This window comes from Lepidochelys kempii, chromosome 9 (assembly GCF_965140285.1).
Source record: "Lepidochelys kempii isolate rLepKem1 chromosome 9, rLepKem1.hap1, whole genome shotgun sequence".
NCBI classification, from domain to species: domain Eukaryota; kingdom Metazoa; phylum Chordata; order Testudines; family Cheloniidae; genus Lepidochelys; species Lepidochelys kempii.
In genome coordinates this window covers 101,091,553-101,108,247 of record NC_136388.1, presented here as the reverse complement: position 1 = coordinate 101,108,247, position 16,695 = coordinate 101,091,553, and the positions used below count along the sequence as shown (strand labels likewise).

The following is a 16,695-nucleotide window of genomic DNA, read 5'->3' as shown; positions in this document are numbered from 1 at the left end:
CCAAAAATAAAGGAATTGAAGAAAAGTTGTTGGAGAGCAGGGCCAGCATTGGCCATTACCACATAGGGAACTGTAACCAATCTCCTAGATGGCCGGGTCCACCCAGCCCTTATGGAAGTCGTGGGACCCCATCTCCCCATTACTCCTTCATAAGAATGGGGAAACAAAGAATCAATGAGAGTCCAAAGACTGGCTTGGACAGGTCATAGCATAATGTTCAGTTTCCTAGTGCCTCTGGGAATCCCTCACTCACAATGAGCTAGAATGGTGACCCCTGCCAGTATGGAGGAGAGGTCATGTTACTAAAATAAAAGGCATTGCATATTCCGAGGTCGCTGGGAAAACGTTGTACACTAGTGAATGTTGCACCCACTCTAATAAGGAAAGTCTATGTATATGCTCTTATAATGTACTGACAAATCTGTCTAGGTTCAAAGTGGCCGTCACAGAGAAACTAGGTATCCTGCAGGTCAAACGCCGAAAACCATTAAATTATTAAGGGCAGAATTCAATTGCCTTAATTATGAAACCATTCTTTCTGCAGTCTTCTGCCTCACTCACTACACACCTCTAAACTTCTGGAACAAATGAAGCCTGGGACTACAGACAATAGCTTCCTTTACTAGACAATCCTGGTTCATCCCCATGGGGAGCATCCTATGCACTGAATGAGGAATGGGTCATATGAGGAAACAGAAGACTGCATCCCTGTTCTTAGCTCAGGCACTCAGACCTAGACCCAGCACAGTCTGCAGCAACCCATAATTGCAATTGCAGGGAAACTCCTGCTCAGCCCTGGGCTGGAGCATGCCCAGTGCAGAGATCACCTTTGGAGCTTCTCGCTGCTAAAATTTAAGATGTCTCTACTGAGCATGCGAGAGCTGCAATTTTTCAAAGGCTTATAATTTGGCCAAATTTGGGTAGATTTTCAAGGGGACAGCAAAAGGCACATCCTGGACACAAAGGCCACCATCCTGTCAAATGTCAAGTCCCTATTCCAGAGCAGGAGCACTAGAGATTTTTTAAAGAAATGGTCACCAGAATTTTATAACATGGGCAAAGCAACGTTCTTTGAAATGATAAACATTTTAGTTACAATTAAAAAAAAACAACGCCCCCCCCCACACACCAGTTTATGGAAGACACCCGGCATGGAAAATTACAGCCTGACCGTTAAAAATTTGGCCCAAGTTATAAGCTACTGAAAACAGGGTCTTATAATAGCAATGGTAGAGCAACCTTAATAACAGCATTTCCAGCCCCACCCAAGAGCTATATCAATTTGAGCTGAAGTTTTCCCATGTTAGGTGTCTACCTCAGTCTGATATATACTAATATTAATTTCAGCTATAAATGGTTCTAATTTGCAGAAGTGTTCAGCACACACAGCTGCAACTGAAGTCAACTGGAACTATACTTTGAACATATATAGTCCTATCAAAGTACAAAGTATGCTGAAAAATCAGAACCTCGGTGTTTTAAGTTGGGCATCCAAAATTAGAGGAGATGACAATTTTGGCTTTAATCTCTCTATGTTTAAATCCCCCAACTGTAAAATTAGAATAATACCACCACCTAACCTCTCAGGCATATTGTGAAGCTAAATTCAATCAAGTTTGAGAAACACTCAGATACTATGACGACAGAATCACAGGAAACACCCAATAGAAAATTAATTATTTTGTATTGGACCTGGGTTTGAATGGTGTACATTAAATGAGATCTGAGGCCACACTGAAAGCACAAAACAAAAAGAAATATTGACTAACTATTCACTGTATGTTTTATTCTATTAAAATTTTTTCTCAATATAATTTTTGCAATTTTGATGGTCATTTCAGCTAAGGGCCATACAAACGGTTAAACCTGCCAAAAAGCAAATGTGAATGGAAAGCAAAAAAAAAGTACATGAAGAAATAATCCTACAATTGCAAAATACCAAACTAGGAAGTACTGTGTGCAACTAGTGCCTTGAAAAAGCCAGATTCCATTCACATAGGTAGCGGACCACACAGAAAGAAGATGAGTAAGATCAATGAGGTATCTCCACAACACCATCTTCTCAGAGAGATGGTGTTCAGTAGCCATATACTACTACAGTCATCATAGTTTTCACAGCCACAATCACTTTACAGATGACACCACAATGGCTGAGCAAATAAAAATCTTTTCTGATGAGGCCACTGATTTAACCATGCAAAGAATTCTATCCAGAATGACAATGTGATGGTTAGTTACGAAATGCAGAAATGTATAGCCAGGATGTGTTGCAGTGAGAAAGAAAAGCCCTTTTCACTCTTGACAGTAATGCCAACATGAGATCTCATATGACGGAAAGCACATCCATATGTGCAGTGATGTAAACCAAAGCACTACGAGGCTCTACTCAGGTAACATATTGCACAGCAGCCCACCAGTACAAAACAGTTCAGAACGCTGAACTCCACAGTTCAATAAGTATCGACAAGCATATAGACATAGCTGTCACCTACCATACTCTCATTCTTTAGAGCGCACACACACACTGAAATAATGTAAAAAGACATCAGGAAATCAAGTATACAGAATGGAATCAACTACATGTGCACAGAAGGACAAAACAGGCACAGACCACTGTATGGAAGTATGATGTGATATAAGTTAAGCACAAATTCAAAGGTGACACACACATACACGGCTGACCTAGCTTTTTCTGGTACAACGGGATAAGACAGGGTGGATTAACAGGCTACATATCACTGGAACTAGCATAGACACCGTTACAGCATTAAAAAAGTGCTTTTGCTGGTATAGTTTACTTTGTTCACCAAACTGATATAAGCTAGACTGGCAAAAGCCCTTTTTGGCCAGTATAACTGTGTCTGCACTGGGAAGGTTTTGCTGATATAGCTATATTGACAAGGCTTTTAGGTGTAGACAAGGCTTTAGTCTAAACACCACAAGGAGATGAGTTCTGATTCTCAGACAGTTCCCTACCCTTATTGTTCTCAATGTATTATGTGAGGGTAATGTTGTGTGTGTATATATATACATATACACACATATATATATATACACACACACATATATTATATATACTGCCGTTAGTTTGGGTACATTTTTCATACTCTGTGATGTGTCCTACTGCAAACTGATATGCCCTTCCACCTTGACTATGAATAACTAGTCTCTGGAAATGATTTTCCAACCAGTTATGAACCTTTAATAGCTCCATTATCTTATAACCTTATAATAGCTCCATCAAGACTGTATTTCCCTAGTTTATGTATATTGTATTTTTTTTTTTAATATTTCCCTAGTTTGTGTGTATTTCCCTAGCATGGCTTCATTTACTGGGAGAGCAACCCAACCAGAGCCTGCCGACTGCGGGATACTCAGGAACGTATGCTGAAAATCCTGGACTTCTAAGGAGATTTTGAGCTGTTCTACCTCTCTCCTTAACAGCTCCTGGAACAGTCTATGATTGTCCAGTGGAGAGGGAGAGGCTGGGGCATCCACCTCATCAAGAGCAAAGGACAATATCCCTGTCAGAACCAGTGGTACCAATGGATCCTGCTGATCTTCCCCTTCTTCCACCGACAGGGGTGGGGAGGGATCTCCCCTCCTAGAAGGTCTAGGAGAGGATCTGCTTTTATGTTTGCGCGCACCCCTTACTCTCATCAGGGGGCTCAGCCAAAGAGTCCTTACCTGTCCCCCTCTCTGCTCCAGAGAGTCACATATAGTACTAGGGGACACACTCGTTGCCAATTCTGGATGATGTACCGGGAGGTCTCCCCAGCCTGGGCCTGACTGGAGCCTTGCTGTACTCCATAAGGTGCTTCCGAAGCCAAAGATATCGCAGAAAAGCACAGCAGATATTGCATTTAATGGAGATATGAGCTTCTCCGAGGCAGTAGAGGCAGTAATGGTTATCGTTGCTGGCCAAAAAAGGAGCAAGGGGAGGAGACATGGTTTTTGAAACCTGGTATCCTAGGCATAATCTAAGTCCCATGCTGGGAGATTGGAAAGATTATAACGAAGTATCAGCTCTGGACATTGGAGGATTCTACCTCAGGCCATGCGGTGCTAAGAAAGAGGCGGTGTGTCAGCCTCACTCCTTATATCCTCAGCGTGGAGCACAGGGGCACAGGTGTGGACTGACGGACACTATTTGCAATAATTCTCCGGTTTCAGGAGGATGGAGCACATATGTATTCACAGTTGAATATACAGAGGCACCGGCACTCAAAGAAGAAATGTGCTATTGGATTCAGTTTATTTATACCTGCTGTCACACTGGTAAAGTGGTCACACCTTTACAGCTAGTAGGGCTAATCTGAAACTTCTCAAAAAACACCACAACTATCTCCAGAAGTTGGGGGGAAAAACTGACGCCTGCTCTGTTGCCTGTGATCTTGTGCCTGTTTTGCATCATGCAGACACTGACATCTTGTGACCGTTCGTGCACATTGCAAACAAAGGGAAACAATTTCAGAGTATTTCCTCTCTCTCACCCTCACGTTAGAGCAGTAAGACAGTTACTAAATCAACCAGGTAAGGATGATATTAGCATACTGTACTAGGATATGGCAACTGATTTAAGATGTACTATACATCTTTCTCAGACTCTGCAAAAATACCAAATTGAGCATAAACATTTGTTTAAAATAGTTTTAAATATTTTTTTGTGGTTTTAAGCCTGAGGCGCGGAGAAGAGGAGAAGAAATGATGGATGTTTGGAAGGATTCTAGGTTAGGTTTTATTCTCTGCCTTCAGAACACAGATTTAAGTTTACATTTTCTGTTGAAGGTAAGAGGAATAATAAGCATTTCCTCACTCAGCCAAATGTTTCCAGTTTTCCTGCACTCTCAAATTGTCCTGGAAGCATATGTATTAATCTAACAGGATTGAACCAAAAGGAGAATATAGCTCACATGCAAGTTAGAAGAGAAAGCCCCTTCATTTAGTTACCCAAGAAACCCACCTGTGTATCTTGCAAATGAGAAATAAAGCCCATAGTATTTTAAAATAGTGTTTGTTAATATGTATTTAATTAGATGAGACACACACATTTACTTCTATAAATTGCAGCAGAGCATGAACCAGAAGATAAATTTATCAGTTTGTATCACACCAGTCTGGTGACAATTAAGCTAAATACATTGTCTTCCTAGAAACATCAGTTCTTCAAAGAGCAAAAAGAGCAGCAAATGAAAAAATAAGGATATAATACCTTGAAATATTCCTTTCTAACTTGTTTGCTCCTTCTCCTCTCTTCATTCTGCCAGATAACAGGCTGTGTTTCTGGCCAGTGCTGCTCATCTGTCAAATCCTTTTGATTTTCTAGTGGCTGCAAATTTCAACAATGGTTTTAGACAGCAAGGATTTAAACATTAAGCATTAGCATGGATTATGAGGACACTGAAATTATATTACAGAGGTAAATTTGAACAGAAAAGTTGGTTTAACTAAAAATACTATTTTTCTTGGGCCTTGTTTGCCTCTGTTACACTTCAATTTTGCAGCACTGTAATTTCACCAATCTCTGGTACAGGTCACTTCTACAAATAGCACTTCTTACATTTCAAGATTCTAAAATAAGTTATATATGGGAGAGGGTATAAGTTTAACGATGGCCTTAAATTGTTACTTAATCATTTTTTAAACCACAGCTTTCTTCATTATCCATGCTGGGCCTGATTTTCACAAATTAGACATGTGCTGAAATTGTATACACTTACCACTAATAGGCATGCAAATAGAAAGGTAGACTTGTGACCAGCTATTCATGTGTGATTACCGTATTTGAGCACGCAGCGAGTCACTAGTGCACGCAAATGGAGGTGTGTGTAATTTTACACATCAGGTCAGTTATCCACTGATATTCTTTTTTTAAAAAGCATTTTCTTGGGACTTTGACCTACAGTGAAATTTATGCAATAGATGGCACTATACAAATATCCATCTTTACAACAAGTAAATTAATATAATAATTTGATGGAGACAATAAAAGGCTTATTCATAAAAGATCAGTGAATTTAAATAATTAAATGTTTTCATATCCACTAAATATAAAGGAAGATGATTCAAAAGGAAATATTTACCTACAAGGACAATGTATATAAATCAATCTACACTTCTAAAGCTGTTTTTGTATTACCACCTAAAGGCACCATAAAATGAACGTAAAACAAACACTGAATTAAAATCTACAACCAAACATTTTGAGTTTGATCACAAACATTTCACAGCACTTTGATGTGTTTCCTACTTAGGCATAAAAACAACAAGAGATCTATAACAGGGGTGGCCAACCTGAGCCTGAGAAGGAGCCAGAATTTACCAGGCTACGTTGCCAAAGAGCCACAGTAATATGTCAGCAGCCCCCCTCAGCCCGCCCCCGCCCCCCCCAGCACCTACATCCCCTGGCAGCCCTCTCCACACCTCCCAATCAGCTGTTTCATGGCATGCAGGAGGCTGGGCTTGGGGGCGGGGAGAGGAGAGAGGGGCAAGGGCATGGCAGGCTCAGGGAAGGGGTGGAGTGGGGGCAGGGTCTGTGGCAGAGCCAGATTGTGAGCAGTGAGCACCCCCTGGCACATTGGAAAGTTGGCATCTGTAGCTCCTAGCCCCGGAGTCGGTGCCTAGACAAGGAGCCGCATTTTAACTTCTGAAGAGCCGCATGTGGCTCTGGAGCCACAGGTTGCCCATCCCTGATCTGCAACGTAAGGACTATTTAAAAACTGAGAAAACAGAAAACCTGATACACACAACGCAAAGAAATTATAGAAGAATAAAGTAGGGCAAAATTAAGACCCATAATGCCTTAGAAGCAGTACAAAGATCTTAAATTAATATAAGTGTTATTTGGAGAAAAAAATGAAGCTTGCATTATTAAGAGGGACATTTTTAGATTACCTTTACATTTGCAACCACAATTATGTACATACATTTACTGGTATCTGCAAACAAATACATATCTGAACACAAACACTATGCAAGTTATGCTACACCACTAGTACATCCGTGGATAAAATGATTATCAAGGGCTAATAAGGGTTCTACAGTTTTACATGCACATATTTACCTGCCATCTGTAAGGAGACACTGGAGAATTTATTTCATCTGTTGAGACACTTAAAAAAACACCACTATTTGAATATGTATTTTCCTTAGTTTTACTAACTATGTTACTACTTTTTACACATTAATAGCAAGACTTCCAAAATATTTTATACTAATATAGAAATTTGATATTTTAAGAGGATTTGTTGAGGTCAGAATGCAGTGTTAAAAATACACATTGTTATCAACACTGTTTTGATGTTTTGTGTGTTGCCTAACAATTTTATAACCAATATTGTCAAAAGTAATTTTATGAGCATTTGATTAAAATGTAATGAAATCTGAGATTTTTTGCTTCCAGATCCATTTCAAGCTCCTTTATAGTTTTAGCATGCTATGCTTACCATTTTCAAAGTTTATTTCCAATACATACGATAACTGGATAACATTTATCTTTAAATTACTACTTGTGGAATTCCATTACTTCCTTTCTTCAAGAACCAGACACACACTTTATTGAAAATTAACAGTAAAAATAAAGTCTGTTCTAATGCCATTTTAAAAGGGCACTTTCAGTTTAAGCACACAAGTGTTTTTTGTTTGTTTTTTTACATTGAATATTAAGTACATCTAAGATCACTACAGCTGAAAGTTCAGAGTAACAATTTCTCTATCATTTCCAGAGTTTTTACTTTGTGACTGCACCAGCCCTGTATATAGCCAGTTTCACTGTTTGCCCTGTATGGTCAGTTTTCATGTGTGTGTGTGTGTGTGTGGGTCTTTCACACAGTAACAGGGCAGAGAAACATTTTAGAAGAGAGGAAAATTAAATTGTAGAACCTCAAAAGTTCACAGGGGCACTAACGGGTGGATATAATACTTGAAATTCCCAGAGGCTGTAGTGTGGCTCAGAAGTGGACAACTGGATTATGATGTTGTGTCATACAATACGACATCACTGAATACAACACAATAGAAAGTGAAGGATAAAAAAGCAGCAAATCATTTCTGATGACAAGGTGCTATTTCTGAAATAACTGCAGTAGCTACAAAGTTGCTATATGCTCTGCCAAGACTTTTAGCAGGTAGATTTAAAAATAGACATAAGATATATGATCTTTCTACAGTACTGTTCCGGGAAGCAAAACTATAAATGTCGCAGGCAAATGCAAGTTGCAGTTTGGGAAACAGGCTGCAAAATTTCTGCTGTGGGCCATTATAGGTTCAGTTAAAATCCTAATTTTTAGGATAATTGCATTAGAAAATCTAAGGAGTAAAAACAGTAATGCACATAAACAATGAACCAGAAACAACCCTGTGATGGAGTGTTCACCCAATGAAAGGCCTGGGAGGGTTAAGAATGCTAAGTGAGCCAATTAAGTGCCCAGGCTGCACCTGGAGGAGACAGGGAGCTCAGCTGGGCAGGAACAGGTGGGGCCTATATAATCCAGGAAGTTGGCAACAGAGGGGACTGCATGGAAGTAGTTTGTAGTGACTCCCTGTGTGAAGGGAGGTGTGGTTTGGACTATAGAGGATAGCCCAAAGTCACGCCCTGGGAAGAGGGAATTGGGAGGCTGACAAACCTGGAGGGGGGGTGGGGGGAGAGCTTGGAAAGTAGGACAAGGCTCAGGGGGAAAGCAGCAAGGTATGGGATAGGTCAAACCTTGGCTGCCGATGACAGGGCCCCTGAGCCAGGGCCCGGAGTAAAGAGCACACTCAGGTCCCCCTACCAGCCACTGATGAAGTGGCACCAGCAGGGCAGTGAGCAAGAAAACTGCCTGAACCCATTTGTCAAGAGGGACTTTGATAACCCAGAAGCGGGGGAAAACAAGTATGGTCAACTGGCTGGAGAGGCGAGTCATGAAGAGGAGGCTGCGGTTCCTGGAGTGAGAGGGGTCCACAGGGTGAGAGGACAAAGGAAGAGACACCACCAGGGGAGGGAACAAGGCCTGGCTGGACCTAATTCCCAGGACGGCAAGCAGGTGACTGAACCCTGTAAGAACTCATTTTTGGTTTATACATGGATAATGTACCTTTTTCAAAAGGTACAATATACGTTAAGATGCTTGGAACCAGTCCTGTGTGAGATATATCATACTCAATTTTTAAATCACTTAGATATGTATTTATCATTTATAGACCTATTCACCAAGGAAATCCAATCTGAATAGAAAGCACTGAAAAACAATTATATTTAGAGAAAATTTTACTGGTATAGCTATTTCGTTTCTGCCTTTCCATTTATTACTGCAAACATTTAATAAGAAACAAAGATCCTGTTTTTAAGTTCCATCTACTTGCATTGATTATTCCTTCCTTGAAGTAAACCCTGTTAGTTACAGACTAGGTTACTGAAGAGAGGGTTATGTTTTCACAGACTCTGGGGCTCCAATTTTCCTGTTAAAAACGGTTCCCTCTGACATTACAAGGGAAGTTTGTCTCTGACAAATTTGTTTGTTAGAAATAGAATATCTATTGGTCCTCTGCCTAGGACTGGTTCAAACACAGACAAAAAGATGCTAGTTAAAATCTACCTTATGAAGAGGGCCTTCCCCCCATGATTGCTCCTGAATATACCAAGTAATTGTGCTCTCCCCTGCCCAGTAACTGGGTTTAGGATTTGGAATTATTCACTGATATGATTTGCAGAGTAGCTTTTCCACTCCTGATGCTTCTGACTATTTACAGTTGGGAAATGTATATTAGCAGCTGCAAACAGCAAAAACCTCCATTAAAGAACACTAGCAAACCAACAGTATCCCTAGAAAAAACAAACAAAATTTAGGATTAAAAAAAGGCTTGCTTTCAGTTTACTGCTCAACATTAATTCCTAAATAACTTGGAAATGCACTGTTTACACCATCTAGAAATGTTTTTAACTTAAACTGTTAGTAATTTTAAACACCAAAACTAATTTTTCAAGTTCTACTTAAATGTTCAAAGTGAGAAATTCCTACCCCCAAGTTATTCCCACTATAGATAAGAAACTAACCTGACTATATTTCAAAGAATAAAAATGGTAAATTAAACTCAATGGCTGCGAGAGCTTTCCATTAGGGACATGCCAAAATTAAACAAAACTGACATCCAAGGGACACTGTCAACTTGCATTCTTTTAAAATTGGCAAATTAAAATGAATTCTTTTGACAGGGCACCCTTTCAAAGGGAGCATTCTGAGTTTTTTTCTTTAAAATGCCTTATAAAAATTTTACCTATTATCTGTTCCTCTCAACCCGAAAGAAACTGACAAACTGACTAAAAAGGGCAGTGAAACTGACTACACACACAGCCTGACAAATGTGCCAAGGAAACAAAGCGTTAAAGCTATTTTCACTGACTTCTGTCAGAATAATCTTGGATGTTACTACAAAATATAGGCGGCACATACCATTCACAGGAAGAAAAAGTGAAAGATAAATATGCAATTCATTCCCCAGTATTTCAAACATGCATTATCTGACGAACTGGTGTAAGCTTTTAATTATATAGAACAAAATTCTTCAGTTTATAACTGAACTTCAGCCACGGAGTCTGAGGAACCCAAACCATATGAATGTTAGATATTCGGTAAGATACTAGAATTCAGTTCAGCTCCAATGGTGCAGGGAAGTGCAAACCAAGGGACCAAGAGGAGAGAAAAATCAAGCCTGGGAAGAGCAGGCCTCTCTGCTAGCTGCTGAACCCCCAAGTTTTCCATTGGATCAGCTCCTCAACCAGACTCTCAGCTGTGAGAACCTTACTCTGCACAATCCCTCACCCCCCTCGTATTGGTTTTCTGCTGCTGGAGACAGAGTCAGATGGTGGTATTAGCAGACACCAAGAAAATCTGGCCTTTGTTTCCTAAAAAAAACCCCCACACCCCTTTATCAACACTGGTATAAGTAAAGTTTGGGTCTCTCATCACAAAAGGCAGTTAAGGTCACCCAGTAGAGTAGTGATCCAGCAAAGGGCACACAGCCATCCAGAGTACTTATTTTATGAACTCATGGCTGAAAGAATAAGAACTTTCTGATAATCATGTACAACAGTGTGAAAAAAACAGACCGACAGCAAAATACATTGCTGTAAAATGTCTTAATGATCATGTTATACCAGAATTAAACAAAACCCCAGCACACTTAAAAAGTGCTCTGGTATTATTATTCCAACAGTTTTCTTTCACATCCAAATTCTGTCACTGGAAGGAGTGTGAGGCTCCCACAAAAGTCAACAAGAGTTATTCACAAACATTCAAGGGCAGAATTCAGTCCTCATTGTTCACTGATCCTTCATCCCTACCCTGTATAAAATGACCACCACAAAAAAAGATCTTATTTCAGTACTATGAAAGAAAGCAATAAAAATTTCTTAATACCTTTTTTCAGATTCCACGGTCTGCTTTGGCCTGTTTCTTGTGTTTACTGAGGTCGAATGATTAAGAAGCCTACAAAGAAAACACACACTTATCTGACAGCTCTCGTTAGCAACCTCTTTAAAGCATACAGCACCTTCTCCATTAAACGCTTCCCTACAAAATAAACACTCTGAATATTTAAGTGGCATATTTTACATAGAAACTGAATGTGCCTATATAAAGAAAACCCAGAGCCCAGTCATACTTCCACTGAAGTCAACAGCAGAGTTTCCAACTTCTATGCTCTCTCAAGTCTTGCAATAGTAGGTATTTCTTTAAAAAACAAAACCAAAGCAAAACCCAACTCTTTACGATCTCAGAAAAAGCTAGGTCTCCTTCCTCATTTTTTACACAAGAGGCCACCACATCAACTGTTCTCATTGGGTTTAAAGCCAGCCAGCCAGCCTTCAGCTTCGAGGCCCAGTCACTATTCACCAAAGTGGCAAAGACAGGACACAGTGGGACATGGGAATGAAGAGTGGGTGCGGTCAGGAAGAATGTACAGATGGCTAGTGAGGCACAGCATAGAGAGCAGGGGAAATGTAAAAACAAACGGGAGACTGGCAGTGGGGTTTTGAGCAGGAGACTGCGGCAAAGGCTGAGAGAATTGGGGGGGAGGGCAGGAGAGTCAGAACAATGATGGGGAGAATGGTGATGAATAAAATGGCGATTACCCTCCTCAATCCTGGAATGGGCAACTGAAGTCACCCTCAAAACAGCTGGTGGTCTATGCCTACATGTGCTTTAGGGGCAGATTATTACCCTGAAACAATCACACACAGGGTAGAAGGAGATGGGGCTGCCCCCCTTAAAGGATTAAAAAGACAGAAAGCAAACCAATAAACAGAGCAATTTTTTTTAACTGAACGATTTTCAAGCAAGTCTCATGCTATTTTGGGGTTGGACTCGGGATTTTTGAATTCTTAGAACAGAAAATATTGCACTGTAATACTCCATCGATTTCATGGTGAGCAGGATTGAGAACAAAGCGTACTCTTAAATTACACAAAAACCTAGAACTCAGTCATAATGATGATTATGATAATGATAATAATGATAATAAAAACAACTATGTACGAGAAGGATAAACAGTAAAATTGGAAAAGTGAAACAGACACCTACATTTTAAGTCACAGATCAATCATTCTCTTACAAATGTCTTTAGTACCAGTGAATTAATTTTAACTGACTTGTATCACAGGCTTTCATTCACCCTCGTCATAGGTGGCTCAGCTTAATGGTACTACAAATACTTTTCAATGACAGGGTAAGTGTTGTATTGTGTTGTGACTATGCAAATCTCATTTAACTCGATAAAGTCATGCAGACTGAATTCAAACTGGAAAATTTACTCCCTCCAGTCCACATTCCCGATATTCAATCTTTAAGGACTGAATATTTTGGGGTGTTTTGAGGTAGGAAAAAGAAATTCTAATTCTCCAGAACAAATACTTACATAAGGATGCAATGTTTGTGCTATATGATATAGCAAATACTGTAAAATAATGAAACCATTTTAGGATCATTAGTTTTCAGGAAATTATTCCACTGAAGTCAGTGGACAATTTAGAGTATACCGATGGCAAGATAAGACCCTTGGAATAAAATGAAAGATTAAAAAAATGGAATAATTTGAATCACTTAATAACTTTGATGCCACGACTGAAACTGTCACTGTAGATAAAATGATTTCATGTAAGTAAGACACGCAGTTTTAGAAATAAGCCATTTGACATATTAAATACTAACGATGTGCGCATTTTTGCTGGTTGAAGCTATTTCCATTAATGATATAAGTCATTGATGCTTCCAATTATTAAAAACCAAGACATTTATATGGATGTTCAAATATATTTTGAATACTCTACTTCCTAATAATAAATTCAGATCTTTTTTTCTAGTATTGAAAATAGTCTGGAACAGTATACTCAAAAATGAACTCTTACAGTAAATGTACTGGTAAGTAATAGCAAGTTCAGTATCTCTCAGATTAGTGGTTAGATGTTTGACTAGTCAGGGCCTTTTGAATTTCCTGTGAGACTGAATGACAGAGCTAAATGGATTTTTGCAGGTTCACTGGGAAAATGTTGTCTACAGCCTGTTTATAAAATGCATGGAAGTTAATTAATCTATATTTACTAAGTTTCCAAACCCAACAGTTCAAGGTAAAATTCTCTGAACTGGAGAAAGTCATTCATTCATTCCAAACATTGCTGCCCTGCCCCCCCGAGATCATTATATTTTTCTCAAAAAACAAACCAGCCACCAGACATTAGAAAGCTTTGTAACTCCAAAACTAAGATTCCAGTTTATAAAAAAAGCCAACAAACTGCAGGGCGTATGCAAAATGAATGCGTCAAGTCACCCACAAATTCTTAACTCATGTTATTCTCAGAGTGATGCTACCACGACAGATTCCACCATTTCCATCCACATCACATCTCTTCACACTCAACCCTCGCTCTTTATAATACATAACAATCAGTAGTTGAAGGGAATCTGGCCTTATTTATCACTAGAAGAGTACTTCAGTATTTCTTTGCAAGACATATAGCATGAGTACCATCGTTTTCTCCTGTTTAAAAAGATCTCATGTCCTGAGAATTACACAAATTTTGCTGTACACCGAATTAGTGTATACAATGGCCACCTGACCAACATCATGAAGTTTAGTTATTGCATGGTAAATGAAAATCACTCAGATTTTCAGTCTCCCATTGACAGACATTACAAGTACAGCATCTTCTCCAAACTTCAGATTAGAAGGGATGATGGGGGCCTGACGTTACCTGTGCTCACTTCCCAAAGTTTAATAGGTTTTGTTTTTAAATAATGTGGAATCTTCACTTGGCATTAGTAGGCTCTCTAATACACTACATTCTTAAGAGTACTCAAGAGTTTTCCAAGTCAAATGAAACCTTAACTGGATGTTAAAAGATTACTGCCTGGAAGTCCCCTTAGATTAAAATACTCAAAAATTGCTCAGTGACAGGAGTCACTGCAGAATATGCCAGGTGTACAGGAACTTGGTGGGCCTTGCAAGTGGGGTAAGAAATTCAGATGGACTCAAAAATCAATAGGCAGAAGGACCCCATTCCTTTGAAGGCAGTATCTCATCTTTACATATGGCTCTTCCTTTCATATCCCAATATTGAAATTCTTGTACCCCATGTGGCTTTTACTGGTTGCCCACTCCCTCCATCTTGAACTTTGCAGAAAATTGTTATCTAGGGCAAGATATAATACTTGAAATTTCAGGTTGGTTGCTTAGGTCTGGTGAAGTCAGTTGTGGTGACTGAAAAAAAAAAAGTCAAACTTATAATTGGAAGTTACCTCTGCATAGCTAATGTCAAACTACCTAATGTTCTGAAATACAAACACACTTCCTCTTGAAGAAAGAAAAGGAGTACTTGTGGCACCTTAGAGACTAACAAATTTATTTGAGCATAAGCTTTTGTGAGCTACAGCTCACTTCATCGGATGCATTCCTCTTGGACAATATTGAATGTGGTCATAACAATTTAGTTTGTGATCAATTTTTTGGCCATTAAATATCCTATACTAATTCACTCAGTTACTTTGTTCTATTTTCCATAAGCCAAGCCTTGATAATGTTGCTCTTGTCTAAAATGTGCTCTTCAGAGTTTTAAGCTCCACAAACACTAGATACCTGGATGCACGTCCTGCAGCCCTCGTCCTCTGGAAGAGTTTTTCACTGAATGAAGTTCTATAGCTTAATGGTCTCCGTCTGTATTCACATTTCATGTACACCAAACCCAGAGATGGAAGAAGGAAACAGGAGAAGTTGATGGGAGAGGACAGGGAAGTCATTAGTATAGCAAGCAGAAAAGAAAAAAAGAGGATAGATTTCACAGGATTAAAAGAAAACATGCTAAATGATCAGAGTTAAGGTTAATAAGAAATTATTAGGATGCACAAATTTTAGAGGAGTCCTTGTGATCAGGTCAAAATTGCACAATGTAAACATTTACAAAGTTGTAGATTCAAAAGCAGGAATATTTCAACTGTTAATCTCTAATTCTAATTCTTATTCCTGTCACTACAAGGAATTATACATTCACAAAAAATTATGGGCCAAAATCAGGGCTGACTTACATCTTGCTATATTTTGCTGATAGCATATAGTTTAAATCAGTACTGAGTTTGTCTCCACATTTTAAAAAATTTACACAAATATTAAATACAAGTGCCACAGATATAGCAGTAAAGCTTAGCAAATCAATAGGTTCATACAAGTATAAACATTGCACTGCCAACCAAAGCAGAATTTAGAGTTCTCAGCTAAATTACTAAATGCAACACAGTAATGGCTATGCTTAACAAAAGTAATTTAAAAGCAGCACTAGGTTAGAAGTCTGGTCTTCAGAGGAAACGTTTTGGTATAACAAATGATGACATAAGGAGATTTACAACGTTTTTCCAATATAATTATCCCCATTAAAAACAAATAAACATGACAGTGTTTTTAAACCATTGTTTACTATAATTTTTAAATACTGTTTATATTTTACAGTACAGTAAAAATTCAAAATATTTTCTTATTATAGTTTTTGCCAGTTGCCAGCTAACCAGGACTAAACATTACTGTTCCCTACTTATCTCCCTTTCTTAATTGTATTTCCCTTCCCTATGGACACCTCCTCATTCCTGAATACTTTAAATAGAATTACAAGTAATTAAAGCTATAGAAACATTCATTTTATCTGCTCACACTGTTAATATTAAACTCAGCTAACACCAATTCATTAGTTGCAATATAATAATTACACAAGGGGGATACACTCTGCCCAATTTCTAAAGCTTGACAATATGCAGCTGCAATATCAGGATATTTTAGGTTTTCATATCTTTCACAATATTTTAAGAAAAACAGATGCGTAGCATCTCATTGCTAGGCTGAAATTTAAGACACTAATGAAAACTGTATTCATCTGATTATGGAATGTGTCATCTTGCTACATTGCTGCCACACTCTCTCTGCTTCCTTCAGTCTTGCTCCTGCACAGCTGATCACATTTTTGGGAAATCCTATGACCATGCAGACTCCCCTCCTACGAATACTCTTTAACCCCTCTTAATTCTGCCATGTTCCTTATAAAACACCACTTCTTCACCATCACTGAATGCCACATCCAGAAACCATCTGCCAATGTGCCATTGACTCTCCCAAGTAATGCTCTCAGAGCCCCCATTCAGGATTGCACTGATTCCATTCCATTCTCTCCAACATCAAATACAA

The 16,695-nt window shown here is 38.9% G+C and overlaps 1 protein-coding gene across 10 annotated transcripts in view; it reads right to left on the bottom strand.

Moving 5' to 3' along the window:
- The window catches only part of LRCH2 (leucine rich repeats and calponin homology domain containing 2), an 88,609-nt gene that overhangs the window by 20,915 nt on the left and 50,999 nt on the right, over positions 1 to 16,695 (bottom strand). For 6 of the 10 annotated variants that reach the window (XR_012160642.2, XM_073358583.1, XM_073358574.1 and 3 more), the window contains 4 exons: positions 15,106 to 15,183; positions 11,397 to 11,465; positions 7,064 to 7,112; positions 5,213 to 5,329 (listed from right to left, as the gene is read on the bottom strand). Coding sequence is in view for 9 of the 10 variants with exons in the window: in XM_073358583.1 (XP_073214684.1) it covers positions 5,213 to 5,329; positions 7,064 to 7,112; positions 11,397 to 11,465; positions 15,106 to 15,183 (313 nt within the window). In the remaining variant the exon portion in view is untranslated. The remainder of the gene's footprint in view (positions 1 to 5,212; positions 5,330 to 7,063; positions 7,113 to 11,396; positions 11,466 to 15,105; positions 15,184 to 16,695) is intronic. The other 4 variants (XM_073358578.1, XM_073358580.1, XM_073358581.1 and 1 more) reach the window with 2 other exon arrangements.